This window comes from Telopea speciosissima, chromosome 9, assembly GCF_018873765.1.
Source record: "Telopea speciosissima isolate NSW1024214 ecotype Mountain lineage chromosome 9, Tspe_v1, whole genome shotgun sequence".
Taxonomy (NCBI): Eukaryota; Viridiplantae; Streptophyta; class Magnoliopsida; order Proteales; family Proteaceae; genus Telopea; species Telopea speciosissima.
Genome location: NC_057924.1, coordinates 57,033,984 through 57,051,658, shown reverse-complemented (window position 1 = coordinate 57,051,658; position 17,675 = coordinate 57,033,984). Strand labels below are relative to the sequence as shown.

The window sequence follows — 17,675 nt, the reverse complement described above, 5'->3', positions numbered from 1 at the left end:
GCCGAGGCACAGTTCCAGTTAGTGTTCCTTTTCCTTTTGTTTTTTTTTAATTTTTTCCCAAGACTGCAATGTTCCTTCACCCACAAATCTAATTTCATCGTTAATATTTTCGTTTTCTACCTTTAACAATGGAACAATCAGAGCTTTAAGAAAAGAAATTCTAACAAATTTGCGAGTGGAGGAATTCAGTCTCAAGGGAATTTACAAGAGGAAGAGGAGAATCAAAGTTCCTACCCAAGAACTTACTTAAAATCAAAGACATCTGAATTTGCTGAAGCTCTTTCAGTTTGCTTCGATTTATGATAGTCTCTCTGATGTTGTCATGTTGATGTTTCAGATGCCGGGACTGGAATAATCTCTTCTGCCTTCTTTCCACGAATTTTTGAGGTGTAGACATTTCTAACAGAGTCAAACGTGCGACAATTACAATCAACAGAAGCAGAGGAGATGATGACAAGCCTTGATGAAGAGGGCTTTACAGGTATCCCTTTAGTTCTTCTCTTGGATGGTGATGATGATGATGATGGTTTAGTACTACTGGGTGGAGTTGGGAAATTGGTGCTTATTGAAGATTTTGGTTTCCTGGCTAAATTGTAAACTTTGGAGTCTCTGGAGTTGTGAGATAAGGGCCGTGGGTGAGAGTTCTGTTTTTGCTTTGGATTTGTTTGTGGAAATGCTCCAGTGGGGTACTGGTGTTTCTTAGGAGCATGAATACTATTGGTGTGTTGGTTCTTTCTGGTTCCTCCCATGTCGTTGAGCTTGTAAAACCAGGCATTTGGCACCATGGCTGATAGCTTGAAATTGTAAGTACCCATCAAACTCTCTCTCTCTCTCTCTGCTTATGGGCTGCAAGCTTATGTAGATAGATATATAGAGTTTGAATGGAAAGATACCAAACGAATACTTTAGACTATTAAGATATGATGGATCAGAAGAGTATTTGACCTTCCATTGCAGTTTTATAATGTAGCTATTCAACTGTTTCTTAATTATTTAAGATGGGTTAATGTTATGAATTCAGTTATTTGAATTATTAATGATCTATTTACCAAAAAAAATAAATTATTAATGACCTCAGAAAGAATTTGTCAAAGTTAGAAGAAATCAATATGTATAGAATGGAGGAAGTTTCCTCCACTCGTTTCACTGTTGTAGTGACCCTATGGTTGAACTAATAGGTCGTCATTGTATTCCCCCTCATTATTTATTAATTTGACAATACCAATGTTCATGACGAAGGAATACTCGGAATTTGTTCTTATGAGTCATTGAATTGGTGTTCTCTATGGGGGAAGCGTGGCCCTTGCGTGCAAGATCAATGAGAGCATATGCGTGTGTTGGCATCATAGGGGTGGAATTTTCGTCTTTCATGGGGACAGGGAAGTTGTTTCACCTCCCTGTGTATGGACATAGATGTGATAGTCATTTCACCCCCTTTATGTCTAAGCGTGAACGGTACATTTTCCCACGAAGAACTTTTTTCCTTAGTTATTTAGGATAGACAAAATATTTATTCTATGGGGGAGGTTTCTCTCCGATGCCTCTATCTAGTTTCCTGTGTTGCAGAGGCCATTCTAGGAAACTTATAAATAGGGGTTATTTAGAACATTTCAAGAGGGGGTGCTACTGTGCTAGTGCTACAGTAATCTGGGTGGGGAGAGGGGTGCCGACATGCAGTTTTCGATTTAAGCTGGCGTCGCGGGGATCTTTTCCCCGTATTCTAATTTATAATATTTTTTTTATGCATGCTAGTGTATAATATTCATAATGTATTAGTTAGTTAATTTTATTTAATTTTTTGGTAAAATATTAGTTAGTTAATTATAGATATATGAATGTGATCACTTGATTTAATTTAGACATACACAAGCTATTTTTCGACAAATGGTATACCTTATTGGATACCATTTGTCATTTTCAATAAAATTTGAAAAACAAAGAGTTGGTTTCTAAATTTTATTTTATGGGTAAGAAATCGCTACCTAGTTATGTAGTCCTTGCACTAGCACGGAGGCCAATGAGAACCTGTGCAAGAACATCAACATGAATGGTTTTTTTGAATTCATAATGGGCAGATGATCTTTCAACAACCATGCAACCAAGTAACCTTCTTTTTCCCTTATTTTATTCATAAAACCATGAGCAAAGCCAAGAGAGCAAGTGTTCTTATTGGAATAAGGTGTGGGTCAGACCGTGTGCGTTCACATGGTTTTGACCCAGTCCAGGTAAGACCCACGGATCAGGATTCATATGGCCGGCCGCTGGCCCATTGGGTACTCGGGTCTTTTACATTAGACCATACACCTGAGTGGCTCCTCCCAAAAACCTGAGTAAGGGGAGCGGGAAAGAGGGAGGAATCTAAAGATGACCATTGGAGTCCCTACCAATGATCAGATACCCTAATCATATCCATGGGTTCTAAGGTTTGGGCTATAAATTTTTTTTTGAGGCTCACGTTATTGCAGGATTTAGGGAGGGAGAGATGTACGCAGCCTTAACCCCATTTTTTGTTTGAATTCCTGAAATGTGACTACCAAGTTACAATATAGCAATCTTACCGTTACGGACCTATCCTCTTTTCTTACATGGGGCAAAACTTCAAGTCCGGTTAAATTATATTTTTGAGCGATGTTCTATGCCCGGGACTGCACAGGGGCACAAGCTGCACCGAAACACATAGGGCGGGACGGACGTATCATTTTGGTCATTCAGGGGGATGGGTCAGTCATTTTACCCACGCCATGTGTCTGGGCGCATCCTACCACCCCTCCCTTCTATGATTTATCCAACCCAACCCCCTCCTCCACCACCCCAAAAAATAAATAAATAAAAATCTTCATCAGTTTTTCCCCTTAAATCCGATTCAATTCTCTACATAGATGTGTGTGTGACGCAATATGTATAATTGAATATTTGTGCATGTATTAAGTGATTGATCATATATTTTTTTGAATTGTCCTCTTTAATTCGTAGCACAGTGAAGATAGATGATATGGCCAATTTTAATAGTTGCAAAGCTTTCTATTTCAATTCTTTAAAATTTGAAACATTTACAGAATTGGATAAGAAAGGGATCTATTTAGGCTGATTTAGGCCTGATTTGGTATGATTTCAATTTCAATTTTAGATTGATTTCTTGAAATAGTCAACAAATAGATTTTTGGTCAAAAAATTGAAATTGTTTTGATTGTGTCAATATGAAATATTTCAAGAATAAAAAAAATCCATTTGATAGTTCAAATTCTAAGAATAGATTCTCTATATTTCTTTGGGAAGGATGGTGGTGGTGACGGTGGTGGCAAGGTAGTGGTGACGTGGAAGTAGTGGTGGTGGTGGCAATGACAATGGTGGTGGTGGTGGTGGTGGTGGCGGTGGCTGTGGCGGTGGAGGTGGTAGCGGTGGCAGCGGCGTCGGTGGTGGTGGTGGTGATGGCAGGGTAGTGGTGGTGGTGGTGGTAGCGGAGTAGTAGTGGTGGTGGTAGCGGGTTAGTAGTGGTGATAGTGGTGGTGGTAACAGGGAAGTAGTGGTGGTGGTGGCGGTGACAATGGTGGGAGTGGGGTGGTGGTGGTGCGACCATTAGGAGAAGAAGGGTGGTGTTTTATTTTTAACATGAAATTACTATTTTGCCCATTAAATTAACCATATGCTCATTCAAGAGCAAGAGTGCTAAATCAAATGAAATAGAAATTATGAAACAGCTCCTCAGCTTATTTCAGAATTTCTATTCAACTTGATTTCTATTTCACTGAAATAAGATGCTAAAATCAAACCAAACAATTTCAGAAATAGAAATCACCCCCTGAAATTGAAATAGAAATCATTCCAAATCAGGCCGTAGCAATTTGAATTAGCATTTTTTTTTTTAATATGGTTTACCCTAAATAAACAGTACTTACTGTGGCCAACATATGAAGTCACTTTACCCTTTGGCTCAAGGGGGGATGGTTCTTTACAGGTTCTGGTCTCAAGGAGGTCAATCCCAAAACTGTCTTGTTTACTAAACAATCTTAGAGTTGGGATTCGGTCCCATTTAATAATGGGATGGTCGGATTAGGAGTGTCAATGGGCGGTTTCGGTTCGGGCTTTTCTTTCGGTGTAACTTTTATAGAAATCGAAACCAAACCATTAAGAAATGTTCGATTTCGGTGCGGTTTGGTTTTGTGTCGCTTTCAATTTATGATAACGGATTGATATCGGTTTGGATTCGGTTTGGTACCGGTTTTATATAACTAGTAAGTTCCGGTTAGTGCTAATTTTTCTTCTTTCTCTTTTAAGTACATAAAATATTTCAAATACAATGCATCTTTATATCCTATGTCCTATGGCCATGGATACAATTGGTTGGGTAATCACTAACAAAGGATATGAGATAAAGTGAGAAACTATCACAACACATTTAGGGGCAATGGGGCATTAGGCATTTATTGATTTACTTATTTATTATGTTAGGTCGGTTCGGTTTGGGTTCGGGCCTAACGGTTCGGGCTACCGGTGCACCGTCGGGCTAGCCCAAACCAAACCAAACCGCTTTGCCTCTCTCGGATCCACAAACCGAACCCGAACCATTAAGAGTTCGGTCCGGTGTGATCCGGGCTCGTTCAAGCTGATTCGGCCGATTTCATCGATTCGGGTTGGGTATTGACACCCCTAGTCTGGATCCTTAACAGTTCTAACTTCTAAGCACTCAAAGTCCTCAAACGGTCAAATATATACAAAATTTCTATATATACAAATAAATTTGGTAAGAATATAAATAATTGAATATATTCTTAGGCGTAAAATAGTCAAACATCATTTCTTAAGATTGCAAACACTCAACTGTTCCCAAAATAATTGATAACCCAATAATTGATAACCCTTAGTTTTTATTTGTAAGTTCAATATAACTCTTATATAAGTTATAACTTATAACTATTAAGTATTAATTCTTACCAAAAAAAAACCTATGAAGTATTAATTAATCCTAAATAAGAAATTTAGGCACGTCAAACAAGTCCTAGCAGTTCCAATTCTAGTCGGTTACTAAGTGGGCTTGCGACTCTAGACCCATTGGGAAACCCGTCTCGTCGCATTTCATAATCAATCTCAAAACCAGCTCTAGAACCATTCCATTTAGTAATGGGATGAATCAGTTCCGGGTATTAGCGGGACTATTCCCGGTTCCAAACCGAAATTGACACCCTTACTTTGGCTGGCCTTTGAAAGGTTGAGGTGAATTTGGTATCATTGACCCCCAAATAACAAAGTACCCAATTGAAGGCTCCTTCTACGCGTCACCATGCATAGTGAAATATAATGTTTTGCATTTGCTATTTGGCAGTACATGAGTTAGTCCATGTGATAGAGGATCCCACATACATCTCAATAGTCAAATTTTAATCTAAAACAAGTCAATTTTGATTCAAAGTTTTAGTAAATTATCAAAATACCACAAAATGGAGATGAATATAAAATAAAAAATCACATATTTTGTAATTTTAACTACTTCCTCAACTCATTTAAGTTGAAATTGTAACAATGAGATTCTTGTCTGATCTTCTATCACATAGACTAATCAATGCCCATATGATAAATAGTCAAACGTTATACTTCACTAGGCATAATGACAAGGAAGAAAACCCTCGAAGCCCCTCTTTTCACGCTAAAAGGTCTCACCTTGGTTACCTTGTAAAATGATACAAATCAATGAGAAATTTGCATGATTTAAGAGGTAGAACAGATTGGGTTGAATTTTGTCACCCTCTAACACTAATAGTTAGAATCTTTTGGTAGAAAAGAAGTTTCATAAAACAAAATCAGAACACAATACATTCATCCCTTATCTGCGTTCAAAAACGATTGTGAAAAGCCCTATCTCGAAAGATATCCCCAAATAATATGTAAGAATTAAGAAGGGATCATATGAGCACCAAAACTAACTATCGGACTCTAAGGCTGCGTTTGGTATGCAATTTTAGAATGCATTCCAATAAATCATACCAAACATAACATTTAGTCTTCCAACCATTATTTTAAATATCTGGATCCACTATTTATTTCACATATATCTGTCATCTTATCTTCTCAATCTTAACATTGGGTTTCGGGTATTGCACCCCCATGAAGATCTCAACTCTATACTTTGAAAGTGGTTGGAATTGTATGGTAGATATTTTGAAATTAAGGCTGCATTTGGTATGATTTCTTGGAATACATTACAATAATGCACACCAAATGCAACTAAAGGTCTTTTTTAACCCGAACCCGACCCATTACAATCCTTGTTTTCGATTAGTTGCCATTTGTTTCCTTATGACTCCGTTTGCGTCCATGTAGGCAGAAAGGGGGAAACAAATTTACATTGTTATGCAAAAATAATGTATCAATTTTATGCTAAAACAGTAGTATAAATAGGTTTGACAAATTTCTGCCCAGCAAGAGACCTTTCAAAATGAATTCTAAGAGGAGATTAGGTTTGTACAAGCATGCCAAATCTTATTAATCCTATAATCAGCATTAATTAAAAATCTGGAATTGTGATCCAAATCGGCCCCGAATCATTTCAATTTAGATCGAATTGAAATCAGCCAGGATATGCCCTCTGAGTCCTAATCGAAATCGATCCCGGCCGATCAGATTTTAAATTCCTAAGTTATAATATCTCAACAGCCTTTAATGGAAACCTTCTCAACAGTTTCTGATGGGGACTTCCCCCAAACAGATTCGAGGGCTACTTACGGGAGCGTGGCCCCAGTGCCTGTGGCCCGACCAATGGGAGAGTACGCGAGCATCAACCAGGGGGATTAGGGGGATTAGGGGCACAATTGTCATTTCCCACACCCCTGTGTCTGGGAATGCTCAACAAAAAAAAATATTTGAGGAAAAATAAAAAGGGCTGATTCTAGTCTAACTTATTTTTAATTATCGATAAATTATTGTTTATTTTATTTCAAATACGGATACCTCTAAATAGATTTAGATGGATTCGGATGCGGGTCGAATTTGAATTTTCGACCATTCGTTTACATCTCTGCCTTGCGTAGCCCGGACCTTCCTCTCCCTAATGGATACAATTCACTCTCAATCCATATCTCTTAGATCATGATTCTCTTTTCCTCATATTCTATAACCTGTTGAATCTTCAAAAATCCTCAAGATCATTATTTACTTAATTTTTTATTTTTATGTATTCGAATTTTTTTTCGGATGGATTTTTATCGGAGTTTTTAGATTTTTTTTCCTGATATCTCTAAACGAATATGAATGCGGATCGGATTTGGATTTTCGGTTCACCAATTACATCCCTAATCATATCCCGGTAATATCAAAAAAATAGTAGAGACATACCATCAAGCCATAATAGGGCTTGTAATGGTTTCATATTAAATGCAACCATATATATATATATATACTTCAACTGTGATGGAAAACATAGCTCTCTATTCATCTTTGAGGTGAACAAGGTATGAATAAATTGAACGGCTTGTTCAAGCTGATGGACTCCATCCGAGGTATACAGATTCTAGAGTAATCTGAAATTTTCCAATCAATTTCGAATTTACTCTCCAACCACCTTCCAGTTTGTTATCAAAAGAAGAAATCAAGGTCACATTCCTAAATGGTGAATATATGCTTTAATGTTTAAGCTATATGTGAGGGTTTCAATGATTTTACTATCAAAAGTTGTTGAATAGCTTGTTTATCTGACTGTACAATGAATTTCCAATTGAGTTTTCAAAGGAGCTTTCTATCTTTTGATTGAAGCAATTAGTGGCCCTGTTCAAGATCATCAATTCCAAAAAGCTAGTTAATTTTTAGGACCTAGTGCTGGGCATGCTAAGGTATAGAATGATGAAGTTCTCATTCAACATTTGAAGGTTTTAATTCATCTGTTCATCTTTTTCACTTCTCTTTGAATTGGTTATTCCAATGGCTCTTGCTCTTTAATAGATGTTGTTTGCCTTAGATATTTTCTGTTCCTTTAATTTTCTCACTTTGTAGTCTCTATTGTCTGTGTATTTATTTGTTTCTAGTTCTCTTATATGCTCTCCTAATCTCTTTGATATGGATATTAGTGGATGTTGGTCATTAGTGAAATGGATGTTTATATGGGATGGATATATTATGTCTCTTTGCTTAGCAAGTTATAGAATGCGATAATAACATAATCTTGAGCTGTTGAGTTTGAGTTTCATTGTCTACATCCTCTTGATAAGCTATTGTTGTGTTTGTGCTCAAATGTTACATCATCTTAAGAACGGCTGAATCAGTCTCACCACATGTTCAAGTTGTATAAAAAATTATGTTGTATTGATCATATTGAACTTAAAAGGCTACAGGCCTACGGTTATCCCGCTTGAAGAAAGAAGCCATTATTGTCGTAAGTAACCCTATGTGGCTTGAGGAAATCCTTGGCCTATGTGGCATGAGTGAAAATACTTTACCAAGGTGGTCCGAGTGCCCAATCTGAAACAATGGTTGAGTTTGTAATGGCTTGATTCTTGCCCAGGAAAAAAATCGGGTAGTAGAAAAATCATTGGTCCGTGATCAAGGTAGTGAACATAGGACAAGTTGGTCTGAACCATGCTAAATTGCTTATCTCTCTCTCTCTTGCTAATTCTTGAGTTTGTGATTTAAGTGGCAAACAAAAAGTAATCACCCAATTCACCCCTCCTCTTAGGTGAAGCCATTTGATCTAGGCCTGTAAACGGATCGGATTCGGCTCGGATATGGATTGGATGTAATCGGATCCGGAGATTCTCTAGCTGAATACAAACGGATTCAGATGGATTTAGATGCGGATCGAATTCGGGTTTTTGACCATCCATTTACATCTCTGTCTTATGTAACTCGAACCTTCCTCCCCCTACTGGATACAATTCACTCTCAATCCATATCTCTTAGGTCATGATTCTCTTTTCCTCATATTCTAGAACCTGTTGAATCTTCAAAAACCCTCAAGGTCATTATTTACTTAATTTTTTATTATTAAGTATTCAGATTTTTTTCTGGATGAATTTTTATTGGAGTATTCGGATTTTTTTTCTTCCGGATATCTCTAAATGAATACGGATGTCCCTAAACGGATACGAATGCGTATCAGATTTGGATTTTCGATTATCCATTTACATCCCTACTTGAAATACTCCAATACTAAAGAGTGATTTGATTCAAATTGAAGAAACTAAAACCGCATTTGGTTGCGTAAATCCTTGGGATTTGTATCAATAGAATCATGATTCTCAATTTCCAGAATTGTTTCGTTGATGAAATGAGTAGACATCTGGAGATTCATGAAATCCACAACTCTCGTTCTCTCTATGTTTTTCTCTCTGTCTCTCGCTCTCTCGTCGTTCTCTCTCTGTCCCTCACGATTGAATCTACGGCTCTGCTCCTCGTCGTCATCATCGCTGCTGCCCCTCATTGACTCTAGGTAATCTCTCTCTCTCTCTCTCTCTCTCTCTCTCTCTCTCTCTCTCTCGTTTTCTCTCTATCCCTCACGATTGAACCTAACCCTTCTTCTTCCCCCCTTCATCTTCTTCTGCATCTCAGGTCTTTATTTTGGAACCCTAACTCACGATTGAAGAATTCCCTTTCAGCAACGGTTGTAGAGGTCGAGGAGAACCGATTTCCAGCAAGGGTTGTAGAGTTGGATTTTCTCCATTTAAATTGCAATGGTGAATCTCTTCTCATTGACTCCAAGTAATCCCTATCTCTCTCTCTCATTTTGTCTCGTTCTCTCTCATTCTCTCTCTGTCTCTCACGATTGAACCCTAACCCTTCTTCTCCCCTCTTCATCTTCTTCTACTTCTTAGGGTAACCAAATAGTTATTCTAGTAAATTCAGGTTTCAGAATCAAGGTAACCAAATAGTTATTCTATTAGAATTTCAAACCCACAGATACTCTCTCTATGGATGTTACACTAGAATCACAACAGGCAACAAGAGATTTACACAACTAAACATGGTGTAAAAGAGCAGAGTAAGCTTAAAATGACTCTTAAGACAAGTGGAACATCCAACGTTGATTCCTTTATTTGTCCAAAAAAAAAAAAAAAAAAAATTATTCCTTTAAGAGTGTAGAAAACAAGAACTAGGGAAGAGAAAAGCTGCATTTTTTTTCTGAGTATTATAAAAAAGATTTGAATATAAACTACATATAAAAATGAAAACTAAATCTAACTCTTACCTAACTTAAGCTAAACCATATTTTGATTCCCAATATACAGATCTCACCATTTTAAATATCTTTACAGTAAGTAATAAGCTTTCACGCTACCATAGCCATCAGATCAGATTTGGACAGTTAGGATAACGAGATAACTTTTTTTTCTTAATAAAGGCTTTTTTTTTTCCGGCAAATAGTCCTTCTTCCCCACCGCTCACCCGTTTAGATTATAGAAAGATCACTTTTATCGCAAATTTTTCCGATTCTATTAAAAGCTCACATTGCGAGAGAAAATCGAAAATTAAAGACAAATCCATTCTTTGATCTTTCTCGTTTTACGTTTTCGTTTCCTCTCTCATTCCTCTCTTTAGAGTTCAGATCCATATTGCCATGAGGTATTCAAACCCTAATATCTCTAAAACCAATTCCCTCACTTAAAATCTTTTGAAACCCTAATCTCAGCAAACTTCACCTTTCTTTCGTTCGGTCTTCATTTCTGGTTTATCCATGGCGAGTACATGGAATAAGCTGAAGAAAACTCTAACCCTGCCGCACTCTTCTCAGTCTTCTTCGATATCTCTTGAAGTTGCTCGTTCGTCCGACATTTCTGAGAAGGATTTCCGAGCTTCGACGACAATGCCGTCTTCTTCTTCTTCTTCTGGTCTAAGGATTTCAAGAACGAGTAGCTACAGCAACAGATCTTCCAAGGTCGGTTTCCACTTTTCCTTCTCTTTTCATATCCTATTTTTGTCGGTTTCTAGACACATTTCTTTCTCATTCTTGAATGGAATTTGGACTACCAGATTCAGATTCTGTTTCTTTATGAAAGTTTCCGAATGAAATAGAGTTTTCTTGTCCGACGAATCCAAATAGGCTTTGGGATCTCTAATTTTGCGGCGATGGTTTTCTCGCCGCCGACGAGGTTTTGCCGCGAAATGATAAAGTTGCCAGCTGTGCTTTTATCTCTCACAAACCCAGTTCTAATTTTTTTTTATTGACGGAAAAGCCCTTGGTGTTTAAGGATGAAAATGACATATTTTTGGCCCATCATTATATCCTTCAAGTGGGACCCATGGCTGGTATGGTTGGCAGGTTGGGTATACCTAGTTCTTAACTCTGTGAGTGTGTGGGCTACGCGTGCCTCGCGTATCATAGACCATCAGGGACTTTTCGGTAAATTTAGCTACCGTATCTCTGATAGTGTTTGGGTTGGGAACTGGGATTTAGCGAGCATTATCTCCAAATATTAATAAAGATAAACGCACGCGCGGAAGGCGGTGCGGGTAAGTAATGTTCTTGTTTTGTCATGAATGACAGAAACACCCCTTGCACTTATTTTGGAAGCCTTATTGCGATGGGATTTTTGTTTTTTTTTTTGCCGTTTTATGTTACAGAAAATGCTATTTTTATGATCCGAGGAATAGATTATTTGGTCTATTGATTATGCTTTTGGTTGGTGGATTGGTCAAAAAGTGACCTTATATGTGGTGATTTAGAATAAAAAGATGATATTTTTTTTGGGGGGGGGGGGGGTTAATTAAACTATTAAAAGTGGTATTTTGATAGCAATCAATCAAAGGATTGATAGGTCTAACCAATAAACAAATAATAAGAATAATGATGATGATGATGGAGGATAGGTTTTTGGGGTATTTATGTAAATAAACTTAAATAGAGAAAATCAGTTGGATTCCAATTTGGTGGGTGACAGAGGTGAAAGGTAGGTTTCTCTAGGTGAACACCCTTATAGAGGTATCCATGACATGGTTGGCTATCTGTCAAATTTCAAATCCAAGCCCAATTTTATGATCCCAAAGGTATTGATTTTTTCCCCCTTTCTGTCATAAAGTATCTAAATATCTATCAAATTGATTACTTTTTCCATATGGTGTCGTGCTTTTGGGCTTATTTATAACTCAAGTGGAGGGTGATGTTGGAAACTTTCTGCAACCTTTAGCTACTATATAATAATCAAGAGATTTGGTTTGAAAGATAATCAAAATGCTAATACACCGGTGTTGAGGGTATTTTTAATTATGATTTGAACTTAGAAGACAAATAATGAGTTTTGGGTTGTTGAATGACTGAAATGCCATCAAATTTTTAATTATTATTATTATTGTCACAAAGGTCTATTATTTTTCCATGTGAATAGATGATGTCTATTCCAACCGTTGGATAGAGAGGACATGATCTAGATTAGCCACGTGATAAATTTCAAAGTCTAATTCAATCAAATACGCCCTTTTGTATTGGCACATTCCATATATGTCTATGCTTGTGTACCAATACTCTAGACATTATTGTGCACTCTCCCGATTCTGAGTGTCAACTAACGGTTTAGATTAAATAAACGTAAAAATGGATAGCTTAGATTTGTCTTGTGATTTTTGAAAACGTCACCTTCCATTGGTACATGGATAACTACCCTTATTATTATTATTAATAATAGAAAGAGTTTGAACAATACCATCATATCAACATAAAAAATACTACCAGTCCCTACCTATTAAATAGAAAAACTATAGAGGGTAAGTGATCCCATATACTTGCCAAAAATCTAATTTAAGAGTGCACATGAAGTGAGCTCTTGGGCTACCAGATCTGTTGATCGTTCTTTACAGGAATCATATAATTAATACTGTTCAGACTTCACACAGTGGCTTAATATCTAAGAAAATATTTTTGAAAAAAATTCAATCTACCTAATGGCAGCCTCAGCATCTGACTTCACTGAATTTTTCCAGCCTTATTTCCCATGCCAGTTGAATTCCTCCAAAGTAGTCCGTGTTTTTTCATTTTGGGCATCTCCTGCTGAGCAAGTTGACTCTTGCTGCTGAAAAAGTTTTTATTTTTTTTGGGGGGGGGGGGGCATCTCTCGTATCTGTTTCTGTAGTGTTTCTTGTGGCACTTTCAAAGAACCTTAATCTGTGTTAGTTTTGTGACATCCTGGTTGAGAGAAGACCAATGAGTCCCAGCAGACGTTATTGAGACTGTAAATTCGGTTGCACTCAGTCAGATTTAGTTTACACTATCTTCTGTTTTTATTCTGTAAAAGCCTATGAGGGGTAGAATGAGCTCCTTCTGATACCGTCTCACTGTTCTCCATTCAAATTTTTTGCTTTGCAATCAAACAGCTCCAGCCAAAATATTTAGTTTCTACTGTTAGAATGAAGATTTGATGATGTAGCCTACTGTGTTTAGTTCATGAAACAAAAACTCGACCGAAACCTGTCGAAACCACTGAGTTAACACGGTTTCCCAGGTTTTCTAGACGAGTTGAAGGGAGATTTTATAAAATCCCTAGATTCGACCGGGTTTCGATGGTTTCGACTGATTTCGACCATATTTCGATGGTTTCAACACATATGCCCATTGAAACTAGGTGAAACTTGGCTCGAAACTAGGATAGACAAGGATTTATGCCAGAAACCAGGACAGACACTTAGTTATGTCTAATATCAGTTAAGTAAATGTTTTTGTATTTGTATTCATTTATTTAAGATATTATTCATAAATTAGCAAATACCCTCTATTTGAATCGAATAAAAATAGTTAAAAATCAAATTCCAAAAGGAAAAAAAGTCAACCCCCCAGTTCAGGAACAAAAACTGGATTTTCGACGGTTGGTGCAATTTTCAATTTTCTAATACTGGGGTTTTTCTCAATTCTAAAAATCCCATAAATCTTAATATGGTAAAACATTGCTACAAATCAAAAGTGCGGTAAATATATTCATTTGTTCTGATGACCAAAAAAATGTTTTCATTTAGAGCGATTTTGACAGCATTTGCGCACACCAAATTAAGTTTGATCACTACATAACTCCTTCAATATAAATCAGATTTAAGCAATCTTGGACTTATTGGAAAGCTATCAAAACAAAGCTTTCTAACAAATCCAAGATTGTTTAAATCTCATTTATATTGAAAAAGTTATGTTCCGGTCAAACCGTATCTGATACCATGTCCAAGAACAATATACAATATCAAACTTGGATCAAAACCACAAGTAATATTTTTAGTGTTCTCTATGTGAAACTAATGCATGGATTGAGTTTAGAATGTCAAGAATAGGCAACACAACAAGCATCAGGACAAAAAAAAAACAACTTCTGGGCCTCAAAACCAAGGTTCGAGTTAGCTTGGAGAAAGTTCCAAGTTTCGACCGAGATATGGTCGAAACCAAGACGAACTCATTTTCTGGCTGGTCAAAACCCGAGTTTTAGAACCTTGGTTTAGTTTGGTTATGTTGAACATGAACTCTGACCTTACAAACCCATGATGTTTCTGGGCTAGCATTTAGGACAGATTTTAGGCAGCCTAACGGACTGGCCAGATAATCGAGTCCAATATTGAGGATTGATCTTTGGCCCAGCAGTAGGCAGCCCAACAGTGTGGTGGGCAGTATAAAAGTATATAATAAGCCATTTGTTTTCAAAAACTCAAGTTTTTGGTCTACTCTGGTCAAAGTTAAAACAGGATAAATCTTCAAAAAACCAACCACTATAACAAATTTTCTGATTTTTTTGGTCCACCATGTATGAGGTTTTCTTCGTTGTTTTTTCTCTGGTTCTTTGTTCATGATACAAAGTTTTTGCTTTTTCTAATATTTGGTAAAACATTTTCTGACATGTGGATATATTGGATTGGGTCGAAAATCAAGACATGCCTATTTAATGACATGGTGTCCACAAACTTTTCGACCCATTAAATACTGCCACTTGGAATGGAAAAGGACAGGAATTCCTTCCATCTGCCTGTAGAACACTGGTCCCTTATTTTATGTGTATTGTTGTGTGAAAGGTTTACAATATCCATGACTTAAAATTTGTTTGGTTATACCATCTTTGAAGGTCAGGTCAGGTCAGGTCAGGTTAGGCTGGGGCTTTGAGTTTATGTTCTATGATTTTTACTTTGGCTTGTTTGTACCTCAACCCATTTGTGTTGCAACTGTATTGCATTATGATACTTACAGTTGCGACATGTTCCATAATCATGCTTCTTTCATGATTAGTTTGTTATGATGATTAACTGTACTAGTCTGTAATTTGCTTCTGGATGCAGAAAACATGTGCTATATGCTTAGGGAGCATGAAACCTGGGCAAGGGAAAGCCATCTTCACAGCTGAGTGCTCCCACGCTTTCCACTTCAATTGTATTGCCTCAAGTGTGAAGCATGGAAACCAACTCTGCCCCATTTGCCGCTCCAAGTGGAATGACATCCCTTTCCAAGCCCCCACTTCTGTCATTGATCCTCAATTGAATGATATTGGACAGGCCAATATTGCTCCTTTGGATTCCCCACTGGATGAATTTCATGCTTCACTACATCGTCACCTTCCACATCAACCCTCACATCATGCTGAACCCCATCATTTCTCAGATGATGAACCTCTATTCGGTACCACCTTCCAAGACTCAACCTCTCCCTCCTCACTCTCAGCTCACCCAGTTGCAACTGTCAGGGCCTTTCCTGAGTTCCCTGCTGTGCCAGCTGCAGACAACCGTCCTGAATTTGCTGTCCTTGTTGGTGTAAAGGCCCCAGCCCTCCCTGATAACACCCACTCCCGCCATGCACCTATTGATCTTGTAACGGTGCTTGATGTCAGTGGAAGCATGGCAGGTACAAAGCTCACACTCCTCAAGCGTGCGGTCCACTTTGTTATACGAAACCTTGGATCTGCAGACCGCCTTGCTATAATTGCTTTCTCATCAACTGCTAGACGGATATTTCCACTTCGCCGGATGTCTGATGCAGGTCGTGATCATGCTATGATGGCAATAAATTCCCTTCAGTCAACTGGTGGGACCAACATAGTAGAAGGGCTCAGGAAAGGAGTACGGGTTCTTGAGGAACGACGTGAGAAGAACCCAGTTGCAAGCATCATTCTTCTTTCTGATGGTAAAGATACCTACAATGTTGGCAATCACAACCATCGTAGGAGCTCACATAATCAGGCTTCTCCAAATTCAAGACGGGTTTCGGATTATCTAAGCCTCTTGCCATCTTCTATCTGTCCTAATAATAGTGCTTCCAGAGAAGAAGGTCGTATAGCACCTTTCCAAGTTCACACTTTTGGCTTTGGTTCAGATCATGATGCTGCTGCCATGCATGCCATTTCAGATGCATCAGGTGGCATGTTCTCCTTCATACAGACTGCTAGCATCATACAAGATGCCTTCGCCAGATGCATTGGTGGCCTTCTCAGTGTTTTTGCTCAGGAACTGCAGCTCAGGGTGAGAGCTGTCTCTCCTGGTGTGACTATTGGGTCAATCCCTGCAGGAAAATACTCCAGTGAAATCTTAAACCAAGGCCAGTTGGGTGTAGTTGAAGTTGGAGATTTGTATGCTGATGAAGAGAAAGATTTCCTAGTCCAAGTCTCAGTCCCAGTTTTCTCAGCTGAAGAACGTGGAGAAACCACATCATTGTTGTGTGTGGAGTGCTCTTACAAGGTCCCACTATCACAGGAAGTTGTCCAGGCAGAGAGCAAGATAGTGGTCATACGTCGGCCTGGGGTTCTGTTATCAGAGGATAACAGAATGAGCTTAGAGGTTGACCGGCAGCGGAATCGTTTGTGGGTGGCAGAAGGTATTGCAGAGGCTCAGGGCATGGCTGAGGAGGGAAATCTTGAGGGGGCACAATCCATTCTTGCTGCTCGAAGATCAGCCCTGTTAGCTTCGGCATCAGCTCAAGCAGGGGATGGTTTGTGCAACTGGCTTGAAGCTGAACTTAAGGAGATTAGGGATAGGATGGTGAGCCAGGAGCTCTATGAAGAGACAGGGAGAGCTTATGTGCTTTCAGGCTTGAGCTCGCACTCGTGGCAGAGGGCTACAACTAGGGGGGATTCAACCACACATACTATGGTGTTCAACAGAGATGGTGACAACCAGAATATGAGTGGGGCAATGGGGTACGAGACACCTTCGATGGTGAGCATGGTGACAAGATCACAGACAATCAACATTAGAACTGGTGGTTCGTCTGAACGGGTTCATCTTTTAAACAGAGCATGCAGCTTGGTTCCACATCGGTGATCAGAATTGGCAACCCCATCACACATTCATTATAGAGAGAATTTTTGTTTTTTGGTGGTGTAAAAAGCTGGCAAATATGACAGTAATACTAAAGAGAGCATCTCGGGGTAAAACAATCTTTACATGTAATGGCTTCTCTATTTCCTATCATCAGCTGTTCTGGTGTTTTTGGTTCCAAACTGATGAGATTTCTTACTTAAATGTAATAAACAGAAGCAAATTTATGACATTGGAAAGGAGAAGTCCAAACAGAAGATTGAGTTGTTTACAGATCTCCATAGTCAATATGGGGATGGCGAGTTATCATTTGCTGAACTCTTAATGGCTGTATTTGATTGGTTTTCATTTTTTTTTTTTTAAATTTTTAGAAGAAATCCCCAAGTCAGTTTTCTTTAATTGTCATTTTTTGAATAAAACTACCAGTTAATTCCTCAAAAGGACTGAAATTTCATTTTATTATGAAGATTCCAAGTCAAGGTAATTCAAGGGGG

The 17,675-nt window shown here is 38.2% G+C and overlaps 1 protein-coding gene across 1 annotated transcript; it reads left to right on the top strand.

Annotated features, from left to right (window-relative positions):
* The first annotated feature begins 10,526 nt into the window (after nucleotides 1-10,526).
* On the top strand, nucleotides 10,527-17,460 carry LOC122640052 (E3 ubiquitin-protein ligase WAVH1-like). The gene is made up of 2 exons (XM_043833164.1): nucleotides 10,527-10,855; nucleotides 15,214-17,460. Exons 1-2 carry the CDS (start codon nucleotides 10,655-10,657, stop codon nucleotides 17,182-17,184), a joined length of 2,172 nt encoding a protein of 723 aa, XP_043689099.1. The 5' UTR covers nucleotides 10,527-10,654; the 3' UTR covers nucleotides 17,185-17,460.
* Nucleotides 17,461-17,675: the final 215 nt, after the last annotated feature.